Here is a 24,211-nt window from a genome sequence, read left to right as displayed (position 1 = left end):
TCTACTGTGAACCTCACTAATTACATATGAAGTATGAAGACTAACTAGCAGAATTATTGTGAGAAAAAAATGCAAACTATTTAAGTTAACAAAATTGAGCACATTTTATGTTTGTTGAAATTATCAGTAAACTAATTAAAATGGTAAACTCAACTTTGTGATTGGGATAGCATGCAAAACATTGTTACTTTACAAATAATTTAATTCTATACATTACCTAAAACTATAAATATTAAAATAGAATTAGCATTCCCTGCCCATTCTCATGGTATTTATAGTGCCAATAACACCATACCATTATTTGTACATCAGCATATGCTAGACATGTGCAATTTGTTTCATTCTAAATGTACATTCATACAAATTTCATGCCATTCGGATGGTTACGAATGTCCGAAGTGCTGAAGCTCCAAAGTGCCAAAATGCTGAAGTGATTCTGATTTCTGAAAAGTGGCAAAACAAGAGAGAGGGAGGGAAAATTATGTGAATAATGACCGGAATCTTGACCAATAAGCGAATTCCCTTTGTGCAATGATGTCATATCCAGTACACGTCACATCGCAGCTGCCATCGGACCCTGAAGGATGTGCGAGGGAGCTGTGCTGCAAGAGTAAGTACTTTGCTCCCTCACCGCCTGGCATGGGATGTTTGTCCCATGCAGTCTTGCGCAGTCTCTACTGCGCATGACTGCATACGACAAACATCCTTAGCCAATTGTAGACATGTGCAATTCGTTTCATTCCGAATGTACATTCGTATGAATTCCATGCCATTCGGATTCTTATGAATGTCCAAAGTGCTAAAGTTCCGAAGTCCTAAAGTTCCGAAGTGATGACATTCGCCAGTTCCGAAGTGCTGAACTGAACCGAATGCCATTGGCCCGAATTGCTGAGGCAGACACATTTTTTTTACTTATAAGAAATTTCCAAACCGAACCAAATTATTTGGAACGGAGTTCTGTCTTCTGTATTGCTGTGTTCGGTAAGTGGTGTTCTCATGAACAGACTTCTGTGTTTGCTGTGTTCAGTAACCAGCATCCGTACGAATGGAGTTCTGCCTCCTGTGTTGGTGAGTGGCGCTCCCATGAATAGAGATGTTGTTCATATGAACGTGAGCGGTCGGCGTGGGTGGCTGAGTCGTCCGCTCTGACACAGAATCCTCGTGGAGTGCGACAGAGACGCAGCGTGGGAGCGCAAGTAGGTTAGTGAGAGAGGAAGCGAGCTCCTGATAGTCAAGCATAGGAAAATTACATAAGACAAAGTAGTCCCTATTTAGAAAAAAATAGATCAGAAAGGAAGGAAAGAGGAAACAATAGGAGGAAGATGAGTTCAGAATGATAGTGCCACTTTAGTGCATTGCCAACTTGGAGATTTTCTTCAAAGACAACAATTTCATGCAACCTTCTTCATTTTTGTTTCAACGTCAGTTTTTTCAATCTTTAATGAACAGATCCCAATATTGAAACAGTTTTAAGCTACATGCATTGAACCATTGTTACTTTGAAATTATTATTGATTACCACTTGCAATATCAGCTTATTAATTGCAAAGAACATCAGTAAAGCAACAGGATTTTTTCTGTATCATGCCCTAAATTAACCAAACACGTAGCATATTTTATTTTAAAAGAATTTAAAAAAAGTGTCAGAGCAGCAAAACATCTATTTATTTGCCCAGAAAGGTCTATATAAAAAAAGAAAACAGATAAGTGTGAGGCTGCTTGTCGATATGAGTCACCAGTGGTAAAATACTGTACAAAAAAAAGTGTTTGAAGGAAAATATTACACAGTTCTGAAATATGCCAGACGGTGTCACCTGTTCTTTTGCAAGTAAGTTGGCTAAGAGAAAATCCATATTTTAGTATTGGATAAGAAAAACACACTTAATGCTTAAATCCCTTTCACAGCTATGCACATTGAACAAACTTAGTAGAACCATAGGTCTTTAGAGCTTTGGTAGTGAGCCGTTTATTCTCTCTATAGTAACACGTTTTATCCCAAGTGCAAAACATGACAGAATTATGGTTTAGAATAGTCACATCTGCTATTATCTTTGCAAGGTTGCACTTTTACAAAACTGTACACATCATGAAGGTCATTTCTAAAATGTACTTAACTCAGCTTTTTGTTATTAAATGGGACAACAGTATGTTTTTAATGTTAGTGGAATTATATGATTTAAAGTTAAAGGGTTACTTCAACAAATGGATTATTGGAAGAATGTTGATACCTTGATCTTGGACATCATTACCTGTGATCTCCTGAAACTCTCATACATTTGCCTCCTTGATCTGCTTCCTTTAGATATGCAGAGACCTGCTAAACAACTGTATTTCAATATTCTGGTGGTTGATAAGAACAAATTGGCAAAACACTGAAAATCTTCTTGCACCCCATCACTTAAGACACTAATTGCTTTGTTACTAACAACTGAACATTTTTAAGATATGTCCCACAGACTTTTGTGCTCCTCAACCAATTTATTTTCCAAGTTTGGAAAGCATAGCAATTGATATTAAGAGTGACCTAAACATGGCTCTGAATCCCTTCTGTCTGCCCCTGTGCTGACCAAGCCAGCGTCTTCCTAATGATTTCTGTAAGCTGTTCTATTTATGGTACGCATACAATTTCAGAAATCTTCATCATGCTATTTATGTTATCTACAATTATACCACCATGGTTTTTATTATCTTTTATAACCTTGAAAAAATGATAACCTTTTTGTAACCTTGTTAAAATGTAAAATGTTAAAAATTTGATATATTTGAAAAAGCAAACACAAATACAATTAACCAAAAGAAATATGGATAAACTTGCCTTCTAATCAGTAATAAAGCCATGTCCCCTCTGCAGCCCATTTCTGCTCTAGAGGGTGAGGAATGTCAGGGAATATGGGCTGAGGGGACTTGGACAGCATGAGGGGGCCATGCTGCAATTAGTTATTTGTTGCTAGCATTCTTTGCAGATGGCAAATCTGCAAAGATTTAACATTGGCCAGTATTGCTTCACCTGAGGAAAAGAGGAAGACTTGGATTGTCTTTTAAATATTATGTTAGTCCAATAAAGAAAATGTATTCATGAATATTTAAATGTTCATCCTTTTCTCCCTATTGCTCACGCTTTACTAGATTTGTGAAAATAAAATCAACATTTAGTGACTAAACCCTAGACATCAATCATCTATTTTCCCACCACAGGCAGAACCAAGAGTCATGAATTAAAACAAACATGCTCAGCTATTGCACGTCACTGCTGGTTCATGATTTGGGTACATTTTAGCTTAAATGTGGGTATTTGACTGATTATCCAACTAATTGCAGTTTGGACTAAAATAAATCTACAAGTCTTGTATGTATTCACATAAAAATTGACCACTAATTGATAGTTGTCTTTAATTAATTCCTCTGCAGGATAAAAACTACCACTGGAGCAAAAGAGAAGGTAAGCGGAGCTTTACTGGTTAAAATAACATTGAAGTGACATGATGGAGTTTGAAATGTGGATGAATACTTTATCATTAAATCTGTTATGGTTCCCTTGGTAACATTTGATAGGCCTTTCCCTATGCTAGGACATTCAATGCCGTCCTACACAGATCTGGCTTAAATGCCTGTAGCATGGCATGGAATGTCTTGCAGATTTGTTGTGAGCCAGAATTTAACCAGGATGAATGCCCGAGACTCCACTTTCTCTACTGGGATAATTTTTATTGGTCCCAGACTTTTTGATGAATTGCTTGCAGCAGTTCAATCAGCTTTTCAAAGGCATTTAAAAGCCTATAGATAGATCACGGTGTAAGAAGCAGTAAAGCCTTGCTCAAACCAGGATAACCAGGTATCAATAGATACCTGGGGTCTCCTCTATTACATGAAGCCATTTATAGTGACCCCAGACTTTTTGATGAGCTACTTGTAGTAAATGAAATAAGCACTATCTGCCTATAGCTAGATATTTCTGTAAGCATAGTTAAAAGCATAGTTAAATCCCTGTCCACACCAGGAAACCCAGGTATTAATGGATACTCTGGGCTCCCCCCTGTCAGCTGGGGCATTTTTAAGTAGTTTAAGTAGTTCTGGAAGTCAGGACTAAAGGTAGCTTCAAAAAGAAACCCCCACCCAGATCTAAATAGGGCAGGGTCTCCTTCCTATTCCTAGCTGACTGTGATTGGTGCTGGGCTTTGCTAGGTTCCCAGCACCGATTAGAATGTAATGTGGTTTACATTAATGTAAATACATTTACTGTAATTATGAATGAAGCAGGTTCCATTCATAATTACAGTAAAGGTCAGTATATAGCTGTACAGACCACTATTTACTGTTTCAAATCGGAATCCCATTTTCGAATATCTTAGCAGAGGTCTTCCTTAGGATTAGGGTGGGGGTTAGTGGTGGAGTTACGGATAGGGTTATGATAGGATTAGGGTTTTATTTAATGGAAGAGTAGGATAGGGTTAGTGCTTGTGTTAAGGCAGGCATAGGCAACCTTCAGCACTCCAGAAGTTGTGAACTACATCCCCCATAATGTTGGCAAAGCATCATGGGGGTGTAGTCCAAAACAGCTGGAGTGCCAAAGGTTGCCTATGCCTGTGTTAGGGTATAGATACGTTTAGCTGCAGGGTAAGTGTCAGACTATGGTAAGGCTTTTGTCACTTACCTGAAACCTTTAAATAAAAAAAAACGATGTTTCCACATCAACCAGCGTGCCTTCTAAAGCTTCTCTCTCAATTGCATCTAACCCCCCACATTCAAGGAGTTATCTCTCCACTTTTGTCACGGGAGTCATACCCCAACATGCAGGAAAGAGGAAACCCACAAAAGTTGGATCCAAAAGATGTATTACCAAGCCTTAGAATGGCCGGACTTATGGTATTACATTACCGGACAGAAGGTTAGCAATGTCTATTCAGGCTGCGCGGCCACTCAATAAGGCTAAACCAAATGAGCTCTGACTATATTGTAATCTATATTCACATTTGAGAAAGTGTGCTTTTATGTTTGCAAATACCTACTTTTTGATTGATGTGCAATTTCAATTTGGTCAGGTATAAGACAATACCAAAAAAAGTAAAAACAACAGAAGGGTTAGTGTCACAGAGTAATATAACCTAGGGTGCAGAGAAAATCAACATAAATAGGAAAAATATGATTGTATATACAGAAATGTCCAGATTTTAAAGTCCAGAAGTTGGATAAGTCCAACACTAGTATTCAAATATGGATGCAAGTTAGCCAGGGGTGGTATCCGAAGGTTCAAGCAGGATTATTCTATGGGGATGTCAGAGATGATCAGCAGTGGATCCGTATGTGGAAGACCAAAGGAGATGATGATGCAGTATATACTAACAGGAAGAATATTAAATGGATAAGATATGGTCCTACTCACATTTTATGGAGCTAGAACTAGCTCCAGTATGGATAGCGTGCAGTGATACAATCCCCACTTTAAAGAATACATGAATATAGCTTCTCAGTTGTGTGAGGACCATAAAATATAAAAAGAAATAACAAAGTTTTTTTTTTTCTGCACTGTAGGTTATATTAGTCTATGACGCTACCCCTTCTGTTGTTTTTTCTTTTTTTACTGTCAAAAGTGAGGAAGAGGGATCTCCACTTCTGGGGTTAGCTGCCTCCCAATAATATTATTTTAAAACTAGCAAGTGTTCTTAGCGCTGTCCCTTTTTCTATATTTCTTACTTCACAATAAGACCATACCAGAATTATTTACCAATATGTGGATTGTCTGGAATGTTTTACTGATTGACTGATACTGTTAAATACACCATTTTCATTATGTTATTACTTTACTTAGTGAGTTGTGTTAAAATAACAACCAAATATGAAACTAAAGCTAAAATAGTCAATATAGCTTCAAAGTATCTTGGAACTGCGCAGAGGTGAACACTTTGTTATGTATCTTAATACTCTCCCCAAGTAATAAACCTTTGAACTCAACTTGCATGTTGTGTGTACTACCTGATCTAAATTCTTGTCTGCTTTTTCATACTTACCCTCATTTCTGTCGTCATTGTGTGACTGTATGTTCTATGTATAATCATGAACCTTGTCTTGTCCCTTTTCCCAGCTACAGTAGTTGTGTTTTATCTGGACTCTGAACTTTGATAGTCTCTGACTAATGCAATTTTGTGCAAGACTCTTGACCTGTGACTTCCTCTAAACTTTATACCCTGTATCATGCCTAAATATTCTGCATAGGTCCTGCAGGTTGCTCCTTTTTGTTGTTGCAGAACCCACTGCCCAGTATTTTCCAACTCCATCACCTATAGCTTATTTCTCTCCAGAAACATGATCTGGCTCCCTGGATCATAACAGTTATATACATCTCCAAATTTCTGTTCTGGTTTAATGTTTCTTACCTTAACTCATTCTCATTAGTTAATTACCTAAAACAACATTTGCACAATTAACTAAATCAATTCAATTATTTTGTCAAGCAGACTGCGAGAGCATTCGAACATTAAAAAAGTGCAAACATTATAAAAAATATACACACAATAGTTATGAACAATAAAAATCATGAAAAAATATCATTTGACAATGTAAATGTTGGGAGTCATGTAAACCATGTATTAAAAAAAAAAATACATATGACGAAGGAAATGGGTTGAATAGAATGAGAAACAGTTTTGGATGAAGAATTCCCATAAAGCAAAGAGAATACAATGTAGCAGAAGAACAAACACTAAAACATTTTTAGAAAAAAAAAACAGTATTTGAAAGTCTTTTTGTGTGTTCAGTTAGCTGAATTTAATTTAAACAGGCAGAGGTGGACCATACTTGTGTCTGGAGTATTGCTGTTAGGGAAACCTAAAGGAATTATTTCAGGATGACTCAGTGGCCTTGTAGTGGTATCTCCGGCACCTTTCATTTCCCTTAGGACCATTCTCCAAATCAAAGCTGTCACTTGGGTCAAGCACTTTGCTATTGGCAGAAAGTTGATTGCCTCATCACTATCAAAGTTGATTGCTCATGGGGAAGGGAGCAATGAACCAGATAACTTAATTGGCAAGAAGTCAAAAAGCATATTGTGAAGCCAGGATAAGTTAGTTGTTGACTAAGCTAAAATCTAGGTATGTTGAATGCTACAGTAAAAATGTATTAAAAAAAAATAGTAACATTCTAAAAATATCACACATATGTGCTTTATAAGAAGTAAAGTCAGAAACAAATAACAAAACCTCACAATGCCCTTTTTATATAGAGTTTTGTTAACCTCTTAAGAACCAATGTATTTATTTCACAATTTGGTCCCTAAAGAACATGCTTCAATCAAATTCAGCCTTTCTCACATCTGTTTTTTCTGTTAATCCAAAAGAAGGCAAACAATCTTGTTTTAAGTGCTTTCAAATTTTGCAAAGAACAAGGAAGAAATTTCTTCTTGACCCCAAAATTGCAGTCAGATCTCTCCTTGGATCAAGAAGCTATTACCCCACCTATTAAAAATCATATCCATGAATATTATTTTTTTCTCAAATATGCATTCAGTTTCTATTAAACAGCTGTATTGTCTCTGATAAAACAACCTCTTCAGACAGAGAATTCCACATACTTATGGATCTTACTGTAAAAAAACAACATTTCTTTGTTTTAGACTAAATCTCCTTTTCAGTCTAAATGAGTGACCTTGTGTCTTATATATAGTCCTGTTTATGAATAGATTTCCAGACAATGGATTGTACTGACCTTGGATATATTTGTATCAATTATGCCATTTTTCTAAACTAAACAGATTCAAATGTATTAATCTTGTTCATAACTAAAATCTTCCATTCAGGTATTAATTTTGTAGTCCGCCTCTGCACTTTTTATAGTGCCTGAATATTCTTCTTTAGAACAGGTGACCAAAATTGCACAGCATATTCAAGGCATTGCATTAACATTGCTCTATAAAGAGGCAGAATTATATTTTCATCCTGCAAATTAATGCCCTTTTTTTACATGAACATTTGTTAACCTTATTTCTTAACTAAAATCTTCCATTCCTTTTATCAATTTTGTTTGCCACCCCTGCACTTTTTCTAGTGCCATAATATTCTTCTTTAGAACAGGTGACCAAAATTGCACAGCACCCATTCTGGTCTGGAAGGTGAAATCGCTATGTAAGCATATAGCTAGGTACCAAAAAAGTGTTAGAACAAACAGAAGAACTCCCCACAATTCGATGGAAATCCAAAAAGTTAAACTTTCAGATCAGAACAATTCTTTGATTTTAATATACAGTTTCCTCAGTATATGTGGTTAGGCAGATAAATACATGACATCTCTTTACTTCTAAAAAACAGCCTGCTTTCAAAATTGATTAGTTAAAGGAACACTATAGTGTCAGGAATACAAACATGTATTGCTGACAATATATTTGTAAAAGCACATTTTAGGTATTTAGCCAACTTTCCCCTGGCTTGGCCCCTACTCTGCTCCCTTGGATGAGATCTTTAAACGTGATGATCTTAGCCAATAAAATACTTTCCCATAGGAAAGCATTGGGAGGTTATTGCGCATGCAGAGCAAAATGCCGAGCTACGCCAATCAGCATCGCCTCTTAGAGAAGCATTAAATCAATATATCTCTATGGTGCATTTCAGTGCCTCCATATTAAGCATGGAGATGCTGAATGTAGCTGCTACACATTGTGCATCTAGTGGCCATCTGGGTGTTACTAGGCAGTAATGTAAACACTGCCTTTTCTCTGAAAAGGCAGTGTTTACATTAAAATGCATGCAGGAACAGGCAATAAACACAAGAACAACTACATTAAGCTGTAGTTATTCTGGTGACTATAGTGCCCCTTTAAAAACATGGTATTTTTCATTTATACATTCACAGCTTTAATGCACATATTATCCACTGAACACCATTACTTTTCTCTCTCATTATTAAATATCAACGTATAACTCTGTTCTTGCACATTCATAAATATTTCTTTGAATTCATAATAATAGATGAAACAATATACCATATAAACAAAAACCTCATTCTCCCAAGAATGAAGTCACTGGTGCTATCCGAACAGGAGCAGACACTCTCCTTAAATCATAGAAACATCCAAATATATCCAGGCTCGCAGTCGCTCATGGAATGGCACTTCAGATTTTATTGGAACAAAGAGAACAGATACAATGTCATCCTCACCATGAGGTAATGGCAAGGCTGAAACATTGCCTGTTCACTTTGTTCCAATAAACGCTGTCATTTCTTGAGTAACTGTGTGCCCAGACGTATTCAGATTTAAGCTAGAATAATTGATTTTGATATTTCTACAGAAATAAGCAAAATAATCCCTCTGCTGACATCAGTAGGGGGGAATCCCTTTAACACTATTGTTAGAGTTCCGATTAGGTTTAGGGTTACGATTAGGTTTAGGATAAGGATTGATTAATTGCAAAGGTATGCATAGGGGGCATTGTTGTACTCAGGAGGTGTTTTAGGGAATATTACATATGAGATTTAAAAAATTCACAGCAAAAATACAATGTATACATAAAAAATATAAAATCAAAATGAATGTCACAAACTTTGTGAACAATTGGTTAAATAATGGCACCTCAATAAAGCTCAAGCTATATAATTTGAGAGTTCCCATGGTGTCCACATATGCAAATGGCATGCATTTATTGAGTAATTTAAATGTGCAAACTACAAAAATTCACCAAACTGCACCATAGATCCCTCTTTACCTTGAAAAAAACTGCTGTGGCCAGGTTGTTAATTTTACTTAAAAAAAACAAAAAAAAACTTGACAAAGGTGTGAAAAGTCTGTAAATATAGCTTAGCACATCTACAGATGTTATTATTGTACTTAGAAGATGTAGGTGAACACAATGTGTTTTTGTACTGGATTAGTACACATTGTTTTTACAAAATACACAAAACAAACATGTTAAATTGTGCGTATGTAAAAAACATAAAAACACAATTTTACAGCAATTTTTAACAGAGATAAAATGTGTAAAAGTGTCAAAATACCCTTAGGTAAACCACCTGTAATGTCTACTTTTTTATAAATATATACTTTTGTATGGCAATTTCGTTTTCTGTGATGACTATACTTAGAAGACATACCACATTTTAATGGTAAAGAAAAAAGGAGTAATAGGTGCTCACTATAATATTAAACAGTGCCATAATGGCAGGCAGCAGAAAACAGTACAAGGATTCCCAGACCCTGTTGGTACATGCAATGTAAAAAGAGACAGAGTAAACCGTGCCCAAAATATAAATACAAACGGTAATTCGTACACAGGTCTCCCGATGTAATATACAATGGACCTCAAAACAGAAACAGCAAAACAATTATAGTGCAATACAGTAGATGTAGCATATAAGTGGTAGGTAATTAAGTGTCACTACCACTCACATTCTTTGGAGCTAATTCAGAGCTCTGCTGTTTTGCGCATGGACGGAACAATCCCCGTCTAATGATATATGTTGGTATGGTCACTGCAGGTACTTCAGATAAGGTGCAATATGTAGAACATATGTGGAAGCAAATGCAAACAGAAAAACCCCAATGGTGAAATAGGAACAGATTGATAAATAAGATTAATCAGTATAGTCTTGTACTCACATTTGCTAGAGCAGGACTTGCTATATTATAACCAGCATGGGTGGTATAATCCCCACCTAAGTATATGATGATACCAGGAAGCAGTGGATCAATAAAAAATGTAATATGTAAAAATATGTAAACTTTAATATAGCTAACAAAAATATAATAAAGTAGTATAAAAACAGTATATAAATATTATAATACTATGTATATAGTATTTTATATACAGTTTTTTATACTACTTTATTATTTTTTTTTTGTTAGCTATATTAAAGTTTACATAATTTTACATATTACTTTTTTATTGATCCACTGCTTCCTGGTATCATCATATCCTTAGGTGGGGATTATACCACCCATGCTGGTTATACTAGAGCAAGTTTGTATTCATATCTTGGGCGCGGTTCACTCTGTCTCTTTTTACATACCAAATTTTAAAATGGCTACAAGTTAAAACTGGATTCTACTCTTTTTTTTGTGTGATCTGTTACTACAAAAAATAAACTAAAATCCTAGACAAATGATAAACTCTGTAATTGAATACATTTATTTTGAATTGTTTTTCTTAGGCTGCTCTCATTATGCAAACATTTTGCTGTAATAACTTATGGAAAATTTGAAATTGTGGTTGAACAAACACATAAAAATATAAAAAATAATGTCACTATGCACAAAACAAGCAAAAAGAAGCTGTGCCACTAAGGTGTTAATGAAGCAGCTTTGATGCATAGATTGCATGCCATCTAATTTCTAAATATGCTACCATTTCGGATTTAAATCACATTGTTTGTGCAGCCCAAGCCCCACCTCATCTATATGTTTCTCCCTACACACTTTCTGAAAAAGTTTTGCATACTGTGCTTAATAAAAAAAATAATCTTCTCCTTTTTTGTTAATTGCGTGTTAGAGCCTACATCAGTCACATGTTAGTAAGCAAAGATTAAATAACAGAGTGGGAGGCAAAAACTTCTAAAGTAAACTTCTAAAGTAAACACAATGTGCTGTAAAAACTTTTTTCAACTGAGAGAGTCACAACGAGGGGATGTGTGGCTAGGGCTACATCATGAAAATGTTTTAACTCCTTAATGGCAGATAATTTAGCAGTGACACTGCAGGGGCATGATCTATACACTATCTATATCCTCATTAAGCTGAAGTTGTTTTCATGTTTCATTCCAACAGGAGCCTGTGTTGCTGACATATTGTTTTGCATGCTTAAGAGTTCAAAGATTATGTCTATGGAGGATCCAGCAAGACCACAGCATCTATCATAACTTAACTTTCAAAATGAGTGAGCAGATACCCATTTCCCACAGCTATTACAAAAGGCAAAGTTCTGTCTTTTGTCAAGTTTTGTAAACCTTGCAGTTGACCATAAGAGTATGAAATGCTCAAAAGTGATATGGCTACTTTAAAGCTAAAATATTGATAATCCTCATTCATGTTAGAGTTTATATCCCCCATATATTTTACAAGCCTGTTTTGACTAGTGGGCAAACATAGGAATATGTTTCGACTGAGGAAATATGGTCATCGACAGAGGAATTTCACAAATACAGTGAACAATATAAACATTATTTTAATGATTAAATATACCTCCAAGAAAGTAGTTATGTTAGACTTTGTGATCTAGAAACATGTCAGGCAAAACAAAGTGCATTATCCTACAGAATCTGTGATATTGACTCCAATTTTTTATTTAATTTGTAATCTAAGCTTCTTGTGCTATTAAAAACATGTATGTTAACCCATGATATGTTCTTTAGGGACCAGATTGCGAAATAAATACATTTCAAAAATTTTTTTTTTCAATATTCTCTTTTATACTTTTCTGACTCACCTGTGGTCTGGGGTGTCCTGTCACTAAACAGGTCAATTCAAGCGTCTCCCCTTCTCTTATCGTGTAAACTCTTTCCGAGTAACGTTCTTCTTCAATGTTACAGGCCAGGCCCGAATGAATAATGCGTACAGTGGGTGGAGCTGTTAAAAAAAAAAAAACAGGAAAAAATACAGACAAGTCAGTAAAACATAAAATACATATTGGAAGAATTTGTTATATTTGGAACAATAAATAAACAGTGTTCTTGAAAACACACACACACACACTCACGCTCTCTCTAATTTTAAAGTTTTCTAGATGCTGCCTTATTGGATTATAATAAATTGATAGAGAGGTTCATAATAAATGTATACATGATCTTTTGGGCATCTGAGATCATCATGAGATCATGAAACACAATTCCAAAATGTTTAATTTCCAAAAATGTAAATACTTGTAAACTTTCTGGTATATATTTATTATAATTGCCAGTTTCTTCAATGCAACCCCTTCCCCCCTTTCATATGTGTATACATTGTGAGGATAGGATGTAACCCAATACATAGAATTAAGTTAAACCTCACAAGGAGTAAATAGGAAAACACATAGTTACGTATTACTGGTCCTTGAAGGTTGCCAGGCATAAAATACTAATAGTCAGAGAAATAGCATCAAGGAACAAGTTGAGGTGAAGAATAACAGAGGTACACATTAACAAGGTAAGGGATAAAGAAAAGCAGAATAGTAAGGAAAAGCCAAGACAAGTAAACCAGGAATCAAATATGAGAAGCAAAAAGTTTGGGATATGTTGTTGGATGAGTGAATTCAACTAGTTTGGTGTATGTGATTGCATGGGTTACTTTGTGTCTGTAGTGTGTTTTTAGGGGGACAAGGACTGTAATGTGTGTTTGAGGGAATTGATGCTTTATTGTGTGTTTAGGGATTACCAGGTTCCACCACCAGGGGTATAGTGTGTATGTCATTATTCGTATTAACCCAAAAAAAGAACTTAAGTGAACAATAAATACAAAGTAAACCTGAATACTAATGTGTTTTATCAGGCCTCAGAGTGGCCAGACTAAATGCTAAATTGAGAAGTACAAGACAGACTGAGCTCTAGGAGACAGAGCACAAAAGTCAATAAGAAAAGCCAAGGTTCAAGGATGATAGAATGGAGAATAGTCAAGATATAATTCAAGGACAATATAACTAGAGACAACAATAGCGAACAAGCTTTTGGATATTCACAGAGGGAAAGTGAGCTTATATACCCCTAGGAGGGTAGTAATTTGATGGTTGCAGTCCTTTGATGCCAGAAGTGCATGCACAATATGTGCTTTATTATTTGAGTCTGGGAAGGCAGAGCCATATATGGACTCCAAGGTGCAGCAGCCTGCATCAGGAAAAAATCTGGATGTGAGTACTGCCATAGAGGGAGGGAACAGAAGCAGCACCATTGGAATGCTAATTGTATGACAAAGAACAAGATAATTTATTACCAAGTTCAGAACAGACCTTCTCCAGAACTTGTAAATTAACTGCATGCCCCTGCTGGACCTACATTGCTGGACTAAGACTGCCTCTAGTGGCTGCCAATCAGACAGTGTTTATGGGTAAAAAAAAAGGGAGGGGGAAACAGCGCTATATGTTTTTGATCTAAATTTGCATTGTTTCATTTTGTTTTTGTGTACTTGCACAATAATAAGAGGAAAAAGAAGATGGAGAAAAGTGAGAGAATTAAGTTATTGTTGAAAAAGGTTTTTTTTTTTAAATTAAAGGAATGGTCAAAATAACAGAAATACCAAATAATTATTTGATGGAGGAAATTCAGCAGTCATAAGCAACAACAAAAAAAAGCTATCATCCCAAATCAATTTGTTTCTTTACTTTTAGGATTTTTCTAATAATAGTTTGTAGTTGATTGAATCTACAGAATGCTTGATAAAGCTGGAGAAATTTCAACACAATGCGTTTGAAAGCCTATTGATTAGAACATGATATTTGTTATTTGTGTAAATCTTATAAAGTATACAGATCAGCAAAGAGGATCTAACCACATATAGGCTCAAAACACAAGATTAAATGCTCAAAAACATATGTGCAAACAATTCAACAATGCCACATTAAGGTACATAAAACAACAGATGTGCGTATATGCCATATTCTGTCTAAGTAGATCAGTACTCTGAAAAATAGTGTAAACATGAGCAGCAATTCTTCTGATTTAATTCATTTGTTAAGCAAAGATTCCACTTACACAACTAAAATTATTTGTATTCCAATCCATATATTTATTATAATTCCCCGTTTGCTGAGAAATTGCAACTTTGCATGTTCCTGCTGTCTTTAACCCGTTGAGTGCCAGGAATGTGCCCAACATATTTCTCTGTAATTCATTGAGCACACTAACGACACTTAAAGGGTTATATGAGTGGGGCAGTAGGAAATGTACGCATTTTATGAGACGTTAGAACAAGACTAGACAATATTTAGATCTCCAGATATTGTAGAGCTGTAACATACATGATGCGTAGCCATTTTACAGGCTACAACGTCTAGAGATTTACATTTTGTCCATGTCCCTGTAGTTGTAACCCTGCAAGTGAAAACATTGCAGTACTGCAGGAAATGTTACAATACAGGGTTTAAATGCCTCTAGTGGCTGTCACACAGGTGACAGCCACTAGAGGTGCTTCCGCCAGTCAGATTTATCCTTGGATCAAGCAGCTATTACCCTACAATGAATAAATATATCCTTGAATATTCTGTTTTTGCAAGTATGCATCTAATTGCTGTTTGGACATCTGTATGGACTCTGATAAAACCACCTCTTCAGGCAGAGAATTCCACATCCTTATTTTTCTTATAGTAAAAAAACCCTTGTCTTTGCCTTAGATGAACGCATGACCTCGTGTCCTATGTAAAGTCCGGTTTGTGAATAGATTTCCACACAATGGTTTGTATTGGCCACGAATATATTTGTATAATGTTATCATATCCCCTCTCGAGCGACGTTTTTCTAAACTAAAAAGGTTTTAATTTGTTAACCTTTATTCGTAACTAAAGTGCTCCATCCCTTTTATCAATTTTGTAACTCGTCTCTGCACTTTTTCTAGTGCCATGATATCCTTCTTTAGAACAGGTGCCCAAAATTGCACAGCATATTCAATATGTGGTCTTACCAGTGAGTTATAAAGAGGCAAAATGATATTCTCATCCCGAGAATGAATGCCTTTTTTCATGCATGACAATACCTTAATGGGCTTAGCCACTGCTGATTGACATTGCACGTTGTTGCATAGTTTGTTGTCTATAACAATTCCCAAGTCCTTTTCATGTGTTGTTATCCTTAATTTGCTTCCATTAAGGGTATATGTTGCTTGTGCATTCTTTGCCAAAGTGCAGAACATAACATAAGTGTTCCTTTAAGGGTATTTTGCTAGAAACAGTCAACATTGCATGAAATAATTCATTGCATTTCTATTCCCTGCAGTATATATTTCTAGAAAAAAAAGAAAAAAAAACACCTGAAACCCGTAAATGTAATAAACTAGCTCATGAACAGCACAAATGCAATTTCTAGCTTGCAAATAAAAAATGTTAGTACAATAATTTGACCCCTTTTTTTCTCATCTCAATATCATTATGTTAGTTGTTCTAGTTACTAGTTTATAAACCATTGTATGCCAGTGGCCTAGATTAGTTTATCAAAACCTGTAGTGGCCAATTTGTTTACTGCACAGAGCAGTTGCTTGTAGTGTAAGAGTCCAGAGGAAATTCATCTTATAATATTCACCTGGGGAGTAGTGAAAATCCCATTAAGCTGGAGATGTATGCATGAAACCATACACACTTCATAAAAACAATGAAAAGATAGGGTTAGAGCTGCTATTAATCTAGACATCATAAAGCCCTCTAGAGACCTCATAGACTCAAAGTCTCCATAATTTTGTTTCATAAAACAATATGCTTGCCGCAAGAGATGCCATAATTCCTTGGCAAAGTCGCACTTAAAAAATATGTAGAAAGAAATTTGACTGGCAATCATTGATCATTTACAATTTGTTTCCTGCTCCCATAAACGTGAGTTTGACTGTGCATGAAAATGCTCATTGTTTTGTGTGGAAATACAAAATAGTAATTTTAATTTACATTTACTGAAATATATATTATGTAAAAAAACAAAAATAGAGCAATGTTGCTCAGGGTCAGATAACGAAATAGGCTATTGGATATGTGTTGAAGTAGACCCAAAGTAGCCACAATATTTGATTTTCATTTTCACCATGCTCCATTGATTATGTATTGGAATTGTTTTTTTATTGATTAATCTTCTTCCCTGTCATGCTCAACCTGCACTGAGTAGCAAAATAAATTGCAATAAAATCATTAATCAATGTTGCCATGATCAAACCACTGAAAAAAAACTCTAAATATACTTCCCCTTCTGATACTCTAATATCATAGTTAAGAAAGGGGCAAATGTTTCCCCAAAAAGTATTAAGATTGGCCTTTTGTTCTTGTATATATATAAAAAGAAAAATATATAAAAGAAAAATACAATCACTTGTATCAAAGATTTTACCAATAACATAATCCATAGGTTCTGACTATCATACACACACACACACACACATATATATATATATATATATATATATATGTAGATAGTGATCAGCACTCTCGGACTTGATAGGGTTTAAAACTTACAGTTTATTGAAAATCCATTTAAAAGATATATATATATATATTAAGCGATCAACGTTTCGACCCAGATGTCCTTATCAAGATCGGGTCGAAAGTTGATAGCTTTGAGTGCTCTTTATTCTTATCTATTATATTATTCACACTGTGCAGCACCGTGGTGCATGGAATCATTGCTACATTCAAGGTAGAGTGCCAGATTTACCCCTTTTTGCTTATTATATATATATATATATACACACACACACACAGTTGTAGTGAAAAGTATTCAACCCCTATTGAAAATAGTCAGGTTTATTGTCAAAATTTACAGACTTTCAGATACGAGGTCTGTCCAGAAAGTGTCCAGCCATGTAATATGAAAAATAGAGACATTTATTGATGAAGAAACAAAATACAAGAAACATTTTACATAGAAAAAAAAAGTGTCTCAGTCCCCTAACCCCTTAAGGTAAGGGGCAATTATACACGTTCTGCTCAAAACAAAATGTAAACAAAACCTTTAATTTGACTATATATTGTTTTGTTCAGAAGAAACTGGGGTTTAATGTCACATGAAATATTTAGTTATCAAACATAATATTATAGGAATAAAATCTGAAAAGATGTGAGAAATTAAGAAATGTTGTCATATTCTTTGCTCTGTGTGGCAATTTAACTCTGAACTGTGTCATAATACTGTTACTTTTACTGCAATAAAATACACATATTTGTATTCAACAATGCTTCATGAGTACAAGAGTACCCTCCATGTACAGGTTTTGTAAGGTTTGGAAAGTTACAGAATTAAATAAAGGGCTTTCCCCTTTCCAGTTATAACACATTGAAATTTGCCAGATTGGCTATATTGCCTTTGAGACCATATGGCCGCCCAGGAATGACATTTACCCCCATCATGGCATACCATGTGAAAAAGTAGACAACCCAGGGTATTCAAAACGGGGTTTGTCCAGTCTTGTTTAGTAGCCACTTTGTCACAAACACTGGAGAAATTTAGTGTTCATATTTGTTTCATGCATTTTTCACAAATAAAATGCCCTTTCAGTGATATCATCAGCATTATATGTGTATTGCTTTAAAATAGTCAAATTTGTGTTCAATAATGACTCATGAGTACGATAGTAACCCCCATGTCCAGATTTTATGGTGTTTTGAAGAGTTACAAGGTTATATATAAGACTTGCCCATTTCAGTTTTTGTACATTGAAATTTGCCAGATTGGTTATGTTGCCTTTGAGACCGTATGGCAACCAAGAAATGAGAATTACATAATCATGGCACATCAACTGAAACAGTAGACAACCCAGATTATTCAAAATGGGTTATGTCCTTTCTTTTTTTAGTAGTTACTTAGTCACAAACCCTAGCCAAACTTAGCATTCATATTAGTTTTTTTTGCATTTTTGAAACAAAACTGCACTCTCTCACTGCACTTTCAATATCATGATACACTTTACTGTTTTAAAACACTCATATTTGTGTTCAGCAAAGTTTGACGAGTAAAATGGTACCCTCCGTGTAGATGTTTTATGGGGTCTTGGAAAGTTACATGGTTAACTTTAGAGCTTGCAAACTAAATTCTATGGACTTTCTGCTTGGGTTATCAGGTAGTTCCCTCAAATTGTAATTAGCAAAATCACATAATTATCACATAAAGATTTCTGTGATTTATCATGATTTCTCAGAATTACTACATCCAAGTCAGACTTTTGAATTTAATAAGATTTTCACATGATTCAGTACTGTTGGAAAAACTCAGAATTATTTACCTACAAAACTTCCCATAGAATTTAGTGGTGACTTCTGTAGAGAAATCATTTGGAATGCTATTCTAACAGTATTGAATCATTAAAAAAAACAAGTTATTAAATCAAGACCATCAATAGTGGTACTTATATTAAAACATTATAAAATATCTTGTTATACTGGTATATGATAACACAATTCTATGGTGCTTACAATATTTGTAAGCAGTAACATTTCTCTTTTGTTTAATTTTTTCGATTAAAAATCCCTGCTGTCGTATATGTCCTCTAATGTTAAAAAGGAACACAAAATTATCTCTAAGAGGCAGTAAATGATCAATATACATTTTATAGTTTGAATCGCAAATGGACACTAATGCAGCATGTGTATAATACCCATCCCAGAATTAAAGGTTGATGATCGATACCCTTTGTTTCTCTTATCAGTGAGACTTTTAATAGAAATCATTTAAGAGTACAGAAGTGATTTTTACTAGAGAAAAGAAAAGAAACTCAATGTGGTTCCTGTGCATGCATTTAATGATGTATGCATGATGGCTATGATGAGTTTATTTTGGACCCAAGAGATCTATGATGCGATTTATCATTAATCATAAAGGTACAATTATCCCTTAACCTTATAAATGTTCAGCTTTTCTATCATATTTTAACATAGAGCCCAGTGTTCTATCTCCTGTGTGATAAAAAATAAAAAATAATTGTATATGATAAATGATCTCTTATCTGTAAAGTTAATAGCATCATCCTAGTTATTAGCATCTATGATCAATTATGCAATAATGATTCAAAAAAACAATAATTTACTATGTGATTAACCACATAAGGCCTAAGCACGTTGTAAATATTTTACTCCTTGTAGGACTAGAGTAATTTTGGAGTTATTGCAATGCGTTTGCTCAGCCATAATTTACTTATTTTGTGATTTAGTGTAAAATCCAACAAAGTAAAAAAAAATCACAGTTTTACTTACAATTATGTATATTCTGTATATTACAATTATGTATCTATGTATTATCAGTTATCCAAGTAAAATAATTTTCGAATAAATTAATTCATCCTGATTTACGAAGTAGATCACATAAGTCACAAATTTCAAGGACAGCAATAACTTTTGAAAACCAAAAGATTTTACAAACTGATATGTTTGGCCTCTACGTTTAAGAGTAGTCACAGAAACCAATTAGTTTTTTCTCATTAAACAGACAGTGTAGGTGTTTATCTGTATTTTTTTTTTTAACAATTTTTTTTAAAAGAACTGTTTAGAACCAATCTATGCTATTTGTTTACAGTAATATAAAGTGTTTCTGTATTTTTACTATACACACAACATTGCATTTTTTTGTGTATATTGTAAATTTCATACGTACCACTGCAGCACAAAAAACAAACTTTGCTCTGCTATATCTCTGTAACAGATGTTTAACCCCTTAAGGACACATGACATGTGTGACATGTCATGATTCCCTTTTATTCCAGAAGCTTGGTCCTTAAGGGGTTAAATACCTTTGTCGGGAATTTGTGAATTGTATTTTGAGGCATTTATTTTATTTCAAATAATTCACATCACATTGTTTATTTTATAAACTTCATATGTGCTACTGTGGTAAAACTTAAAATTATGCTCAACTGAAAAAATCCCTCTTCATTAATATTTTGTGTAGTTGTAGGAACAAAAACTAACCCATTGCAATTTTTTCCAAATTAACATAATGAAACTAAGCCTTTGTTGTATTTTGGGGTATTACAATATTATCATCACATGATACTATAAATGGTGTATTCTAAAATATATTGGGGAGCTTTTTTCCATTATTAGGTGCTGTAAAGACATTTAACACAGTGTATTCTGACACAGTAATCCATAGTTTTTACAGCAAGATGAAAAATGTACATTTTGGGACTGCTTATAGATCAGATGGCTTAGAAGCTTTCCCTTTAAAAAAATCTGTGAGATGAAACTCCCATTAACCCCAGCCAGAGTTTGTTTGAGAATGATAAGGGTTATAATTCAAGGTATCTTGAGGATAAACAAGGTTTATTCTAACCCTAAATCCACATTAAATCTAAATCTACTGTAGACTTGGAGATGTGTTTCATTACAAACTGCATATCATCTGAATTTGGGTGATCGTACAAATTCTCGAAATCCAATCTGAAATGTAACCAAACAATTTTCACAATTAGTGACTCTGTTTGTTTGATTCATGATCCAGATGACACCAAAAACAAGACAATGGATGGGGAAAAAAAGGAGTAATGGCTAGAGAACAGCACTAAATGTTGATTATATTTCATAGGTTAAGTGAGAAGTAACCAATAGAATAAAAAGTGTGAGCAGTTAAAAAAAGTATATTTTTATATTACGTTTTTTTAATATATATATATATATATATATATATATATATATATATATATATATTTATTTAAATATAGACTTTTTCATGTACTGGTTTTCCTCTTTTTACTTTTATTTGTCTCTTTCTCACTTGATCTGTGAACCAAAAATAAATTATTATGTATAAATGGTTCGCCAGTATGAATTTTCTTTTTCACTTTGCCAAAGTCTACTCCACCCTAAGCATTAATCTCTGTTAAAGGGACACTATAGGCCCCCAGACCATATCCGCTATGCATAAGGACATCCAGTGTCATGTAAAACCCTAGAGAAAAGCATTATTAATGCTTTCCTATAGGAAAATACTAATGTGAGTGCAACCAGTGCTGCACATGCTCATTAGGTTGACAGGGGAGGAGCAAAGGCAGAGCCTAGAGCAGTGTTGGGAGCAAGTAAGTGGTAGAAAGCGTTTTTAACTTGTTCTGTACAATGTTGGGGGGGGGGGGGGGCTTGATGGAGTAAGGCACTATAGGGAGCTATAGTGCCAGGAAAATGACTTTTTTTCTGGCACTATAATTTCCCTTTAACTCTATGCATTTCTAACCATAACTACTCTAACATTACATGTAATGCTTAACCTAGCACCAAACAAAACTAAACTAAGAATCCTGTGATACATGTGAAAATATGATTTATTGGAATTTATTTACCTATATTTGGACTTCCCAAGATCCAAGTTCAGATATGCAGCTGATGTACAACAGTAATGTGTGTTTTTACCACAGGTTGTGGTGGGTTTTGATGTCACCGCAACTTGACACTTAGCTACATGCTCACAGAGAGATTTCACCTCTTATACATAGTCCTTCAGGATGCAAGCTAAAATGTGGAAATTTATTTCAGACCAAACTGCCGTTTGTCTGAATTTGGGGTAATTTGTGATTGAATGAATTTGTGATTTCTGAACAGAAACATGCCAGAATCAGAGGGAAACTAACTTGTGTGAGTCCAATCATGCTCATTTTCATTCCTGTCTCAGAGGGCTGTTCTTAGCACCAGAATAAAAGGGAATGGAGAAGAGGCCACTACATGTTGATTTTATTTACAGATCAGTGACCAATGGAAAGAGAGAAAAACTTTAAATAATTCTTATTAAAAAAACAACATATGTCACCAACATTGTACTAGCACTAACTGGCTTGTGTTTTTGAAGTGTGTATAAAACTAATTTTAAGAGTCTGAATGATTAAATTAGCCTACTTGCTCAACAAATTAACAGCTGACTTTGGCTAACGTGTACTTGAGGAGTAATACATTTTAAGAAATGATTCACCCCTTAAAGAGACTATGATTGTAAATGATTTGTAGGGATAATCACTTTTTACATTTCAACATACAGCAAAGATTTTGCAGGAAGCATATGGGTAGATTTTCAATTGCTATACAGCAATTTATTGAAACAATTAGTTTAATATATGAAATGAACTTCAAAAATTAAACAAAAAATATTAAATCTAATTATATTTTCAGTTATAACTGTAGACAATAGATTAGATATATAATCTGTAATTTTGCTAACTAGATATTTCCAAATTGTTTGTATGTTTGGGTAAGCAAATTACTTTCTATTTTTTATTTTTTTAATTTTTTTTTTCCTGTTATTTTCATTGCTTTTCCCCTTGAAACAATGTTTATACTATTCCTAAAAAAAAGTGTCATGTTTTATTCTTAGAGTATTTGCCCAATCAGTTTGTATTATGTATTGCTTTTTTCTTGTGCTAATGTCTTTTTATTTCTCAAGCCCTGCAGGTTGAAAATACATTACTTGACTTTCCTTCATGCAGAATATTTTAATGATTCCAATACCTAGTGGTAGTGTTTGTCCTTTTGACTATTTTTTGCTAAAGGGAATACACTGTTCTCATTTACTTCAATAGATAGACTTAAAGTTTCAGCATTTATCATTGTATAATGATTTAAAAAAAAAAGTAATTTATATTATTTTATATCTCTCTTTCAAGAGATCTTTCTCTTTATTTTAATATTATAGCTATAGGTCCAGATGAATTTTTTTAAATGAACACATTGTATTATCTCTCATTGTACCATAAGATACTTTGTTCCTTTGCTTATTATCTCAATAATTTTTTTTAAAAGAGAAGTACCTCAGGCATGAATAGGTTAGACAGCTAATCATAGTGCTCTTCTTGAACCCTATGCCCTCTATTCTCATCTGTTGTCATTGTGAAATGTCTTTTGTTTTATTGTTATTGTTTTTCTATTCGTTCTGTGTGTGTGTTTTGTTTTCAATGATTTTTTCCATAAAATGTATATTTTAGGAAATTGTCAGCCATTGACAGCTACTTGTAAAGTATACCTTCCAGTTTTTAGATTTCTGGGCCCACCACTTTAAGTAAATAAAAAAAAAAAAAGCCAAACTGTCACGTATTCATCCGCATATAATAATGTGATTAATGGCATTTACTATTCTGACAGGAAAAGTTGTGCCCAGCAACATTACTGTCCTGACAGGATAAGTTGTGCCGAGCAGCAATCAATCCACAGGAGCGTTTGCGCTGAGCAGCAATCATGCAAATAGGAACCTGGTAACTGCCTTTGGGGTCAAAGGCCAGTTCCAGTTACAACCAATCATATCCGCAGGCAGGGTATTTATGCCCAGTTCTCCTCTTGCTCAGTGCCCTGTCGTGGTTTCCCTTGTGGTTGTCCGAGAGTGCATCATTGATTCTGGTTATTCTGGTATTTTGACTTTGGCATTGGTTTTGACTTCCCTGTTTTCTGGCATCCCTGACCCCTGGCTTTTCCTTATTGTTGTGTGTCTTTCTGTGTCCCTTGACCTCGGCTATTCCTGACTATTCTTTGGTATGTTAGTCTGGCCATTCTAAGTTCCGGTACGCAATTCTACGTGCTGGATCATACTGTAATCCTGACACAAACATGCCATTTAACTCACCTGTTACAAATGAAATTACGGTGCACACATAAAAATACACTAATCTTATCAGGCT

General features: G+C 34.5%; 1 protein-coding gene across 2 annotated transcripts in view; it reads right to left on the bottom strand.

Moving 5' to 3' along the window:
* MDGA2 (MAM domain containing glycosylphosphatidylinositol anchor 2) overlaps nt 1–24,211 on the bottom strand; it is a 793,609-nt gene that overhangs the window by 413,160 nt on the left and 356,238 nt on the right. For both annotated transcript variants that reach the window (XM_063440282.1, XM_063440283.1), the window contains exon 2: nt 12,402–12,541. In XM_063440282.1, the coding sequence (XP_063296352.1) occupies nt 12,402–12,541 (140 nt within the window). The remainder of the gene's footprint in view (nt 1–12,401; nt 12,542–24,211) is intronic.

Source organism: Pelobates fuscus, chromosome 13 (genome assembly GCF_036172605.1).
Source record: "Pelobates fuscus isolate aPelFus1 chromosome 13, aPelFus1.pri, whole genome shotgun sequence".
Lineage (NCBI taxonomy): Eukaryota > Metazoa > Chordata > Amphibia > Anura > Pelobatidae > Pelobates > Pelobates fuscus.
Note: the sequence above shows the minus strand (reverse complement) of the source record. Positions and strands in the feature narration are given on the sequence as shown.